Raw genomic sequence first — 3896 nt, forward strand, 5'->3', positions numbered from 1 at the left:
GCTAGGCCGCGCCGGCGGCGGCCGTCGGAGCGGTGCGAGGGGCCTCCCGGGGTGAGGAAAGGGGCCGGGGTGAGGCCAGCCTGCTCCGTTTTGCTGCTTTACCTCTCTGCCTGCCTCCCCTTCCGCGCCCTTCTCCATTTTCCTCTCCTCACGATGCTGCTCCGTTTCTCTCCTTTCCACGGGGATCGGTTTCCAAACAGCGTCCAGAAAGAACAAAGCTGGGCTGGAAGAAAGTGAAACGGCTGATATCCGTTTGGGTTTGTCCAGCGGGAGATCGAGACGGGGTTTGCAGGGATACCTGAAGGGGTGAGCCGCCCGAGCCCCGCAGCAGTGCTCGGCAGCCGCTGGAGTTTTGAATGCTCTTTTGCACCACGGCGATTGTTGAATGGGAGAAAACGGCGCCTTTGCTGTGGGTGTCCGAAAGATTCATAACGTAGTTGGTTCCGTTAGGCTGGTAATTGCTGCCCGTTCGGGTGGAATGTTACTGCATTAATTGTTATGTACCGCGACTACTCCTGACACTCACTATAGAGTGGGAGGGAAACAATGCGTTTTCTCCGTAATAATTGTACCAAAATTCCGTAAGGACTAAATACGCGCGGCGACTTAGCGTAGCAAATGGAAATAATTTAAAAGTATGTACTGCACAGGTTCTTACTTATTGCTTGCGTATCTGTTAGTAAACGGCTTGATTTCCCCATTTCTGTTTTGCAGTTTGTGTCGCTTTTGTGTTTATCATCTATGAAACGTAAAAGCCTATTAGTACAGAATGCATTTATGTGTTAGAGCACTTTTATGTCGTTAATTACTGTAGAGTTTGCATGGAAGTCCCTATAAAGTTTAGCCGCATAAAATGCGAGCATGAATTTTCTTACTACCTGTGCAGCTTGCACCAGAGTTGTTCAGCAAATAACAGTGGCTGGAATAAATTAGGAATGTAAATAGCTTCAGCTTTTTAATTATTTTTTTGGTGAATTTTCTTTCTTTGGTAGCTTATCTTACTGTCAGAATAGTCAGGGAGGACTGTTATTTCCAAGCTCTTTAAAACAACGTGGGTGCTATTGTGGCTTTCACTATGAGCTTGTGATTAGACGGTACGTTCTTAAAGGTGGTTTCATTGTGAGATCTTGATGTTGGTTGGCGTAATTGCCTTCTGCGCTGCAGATTCTACCCTAACCGATGAGAGAGAGAAATGAATAGTAGTGACTCTTTCATACCACATAAATATGGCATTACATCGGTCTTTTTCATACAGGCTGTTGTCCTCAAATGACACAAAAATACATGTAAAGAAGCTGATGTGATTAAGAAACCTCTCAGTTGAGGTGACAGTAGTTGTTCCAAGCAGTTACAGACCTGTTTTGTGCTCAGCTCTGTTAAAGCCACCTCTTTGGAAAAGCTATCCTAAGGGCATGAGTGGTTACTCGCTGGGGTTTTGTTCTGTTTGATGTGGTTGTAAGTATTGATTACTCTATGGAAATGAGTTTGTGTGACTGGTTTATTCTTGTACTGCTTCTTTGGATCTTACCCTTGATGCTTGCGTGTTGCAGAAGCGTTGTCAAGAGTTACGTGAGGTGCTTGAATAACAATAATTCTTCTTTTCGCTTTCTGCCCACCTTTGCTAGTGCATCCTGCATTGAACTGACAAATATGCATCACTCCAGAGTTTATATTTCTATCGTAGAGTTATGCAGAGCATTGGTTTCAGAGTGCCAGGTTGTATCTCAAGCATCTGGAGTGTTTCAGAAAAGCCCGAGGTGTTGCTTACCAATGAACTGCTCAAAGACTTTTTTCCCCAAAACTGTTTTGCTACATAAGCCCTCTGTCAACTGCTTCCAGAAGGTTGGGTGGTCATATTGATTGTAGATTTTTATTGTTATTACTATTAATTTCGTGAATGTTTTGAACACCTTAAGTCCTGAAAAAAAAACATTTAAGCTATTTGTGATGTTCTAGGTCCGAAGACTTGCGCCGTGAATTTGGTCGTTATGGGCCTATAGTTGACGTATACGTTCCACTTGACTTCTACACTCGTCGTCCCAGAGGATTTGCTTATGTTCAATATCCTTTCTTCAGATGGCTGATTAGTGAGGGGTGTTGAAGTTTGAAATTCAAGTTTGTGTAAGAGGTAACCAATCTAAATGAAAAAGCAGTTTACTTTTGTGTTGTATCTAATAAGTGTCTTACTTGCATTGTGGTGTTTCGTTCTTTTTGAAGATTAACTTCTCTCAATTGTTCTTTGCTTTTTTGCAAAACTTAAATTGAATCCAGTAATATAAAAGCTTGCTTGTGTCACTGAAATTAATACTATATGATTTAAATGGAAATTTATCACTGACTCAAAATTGTCTAGCACGTTTTTATTATCACTGGTATGTAAGTAACCTTGTGCTTAGCAAACTGTGGCTGGTATTCATTGTTAATTTAACAAATGGGAACTGGAATCACTTGATCAAAATCAGATTGTTTAAAAAAAATGAGGTGAACTTCTCTCTTTAATATTGTCCCCTAATTTACTGTCCTCTGTTGTTGCCTCAGAATGTAAAGCTGTACAGTAATGGCGACCCCAAAGAGAAAGCATGAAAGAACCTTTAGAGTAGAGTTCAACAATTAAGGCAAGTAGACAAGCCAAAGACCTCTTAAGGATCAGGCTTGAAGAGAAGGGAGAGTTTGGGAAAAGAAAAAATAAAGAAAAGCTGGAAGAAGGACAAGCCATAATGGGAGACAAAGCTTCGCTTTATCTGCAAAAGGGGGAAAAGGTTGTTTTTCAAAGTAAAAGATAAAGCCATCTGTCATTTTTGGCCAAGCATCTCATGACAAGTCCTTCTGACAAGCACTTAAAGAGTTAAAGGTCAAGATGAAGTTGAATGGTGGCCAAGATTAAAGGAGTCATACCTGATGTATCCTACAGAAAAACAGTTTTTCTTCTGTTTGTCACGTAAGCAGTAATTTGATGAATGATTCTGGTTTAGTCCATTGACAAAACCTGTCATATTTCTCTTGTGAGTGCTACTATAAGTGTGGTCTTGAATGAAAGTGCATTCGTTCTTGGTTTATGGAGATAAAGTATCACGTTGTAGGTATTTATTTTCTGCGTAGATGATTCTGATGATGAGCTGAGTTGCTACGAGGAAAAAGGCAATTGGTTCTCTCAGGTCACGTAGCTGGAAGGGGTGTGTGTTACAGTGGTCGTCAGTCTCACGGATTAATTAATAATGTCCGTGTTACTGAACGTCTGACCTGACCGATGGTGTAGGGCCTTTAGTGTCTGCTTTTATCTCAGGTCTGTATACATGTCTGTGGCATTACACAATTTAAACTTAAAATCAGTTGGTGAAAAAAGTGAAAGCTTTATCCCAATTCTGAAATGAATAGACACGTGGTAATTTTGCAATTGGTATGCCTAACATAATTTAAGACCTAGTTTTTAACGTTAGTAAAGTCAGTGTAGTGGAGGGAACCGAATGACCATTAACAAGTACATTTTGAAAAGAACACTGTGTTTGTATTTTTTTTGCATAAGTACAAGTGGGAGAAGAAAAAAAGTTAAGAGTATCGCATAGCAACTGCTTGCTGATGGATAAGTTCATGGTCATATAATGAGATTTTAATTTTATTGTAGGAGTTCTCAGATAGCTGGTGGTTAATTTAAAAAAAAAAAATACTAGTGTGTGCTGTAGCATGACCAGAAGAACTTAAAAACCAAAAAACCCTGTAAAATTAGAAAATAACTCTTTTTATTTTAAATACCAAATCTGTAAAGTACTCAAATTCCCAAGTACCTTAACACTCCCCACATTTGAAGATGTCCGTGATGCAGAAGATGCTCTCCATAATTTGGATCGAAAGTGGATTTGTGGTCGGCAAATAGAAATCCAGTTTGCGCAAGGGGATCG

The 3896-nt window shown here is 40.3% G+C and overlaps 1 protein-coding gene across 1 annotated transcript in view; it reads left to right on the top strand.

Moving 5' to 3' along the window:
- Positions 1 to 714: 714 nt before the first annotated feature.
- The window catches only part of SRSF10 (serine/arginine-rich splicing factor 10), a gene marked incomplete at its 5' end in the record, with an annotated part of 6472 nt that continues 3290 nt past the window's right edge, over positions 715 to 3896 (top strand). Inside the window, 3 exons of the mRNA XM_010194753.1 lie at positions 715 to 748; positions 1957 to 2061; positions 3798 to 3896. The exon at positions 3798 to 3896 is cut by the window's right edge and continues 32 nt beyond it. Of these exons, the coding sequence (XP_010193055.1) occupies positions 715 to 748; positions 1957 to 2061; positions 3798 to 3896 (238 nt within the window). The remainder of the gene's footprint in view (positions 749 to 1956; positions 2062 to 3797) is intronic.

This window comes from Mesitornis unicolor, unplaced genomic scaffold, assembly GCF_000695765.1.
Source record: "Mesitornis unicolor isolate BGI_N332 unplaced genomic scaffold, ASM69576v1 scaffold10881, whole genome shotgun sequence".
Lineage (NCBI taxonomy): Eukaryota > Metazoa > Chordata > Aves > Mesitornithiformes > Mesitornithidae > Mesitornis > Mesitornis unicolor.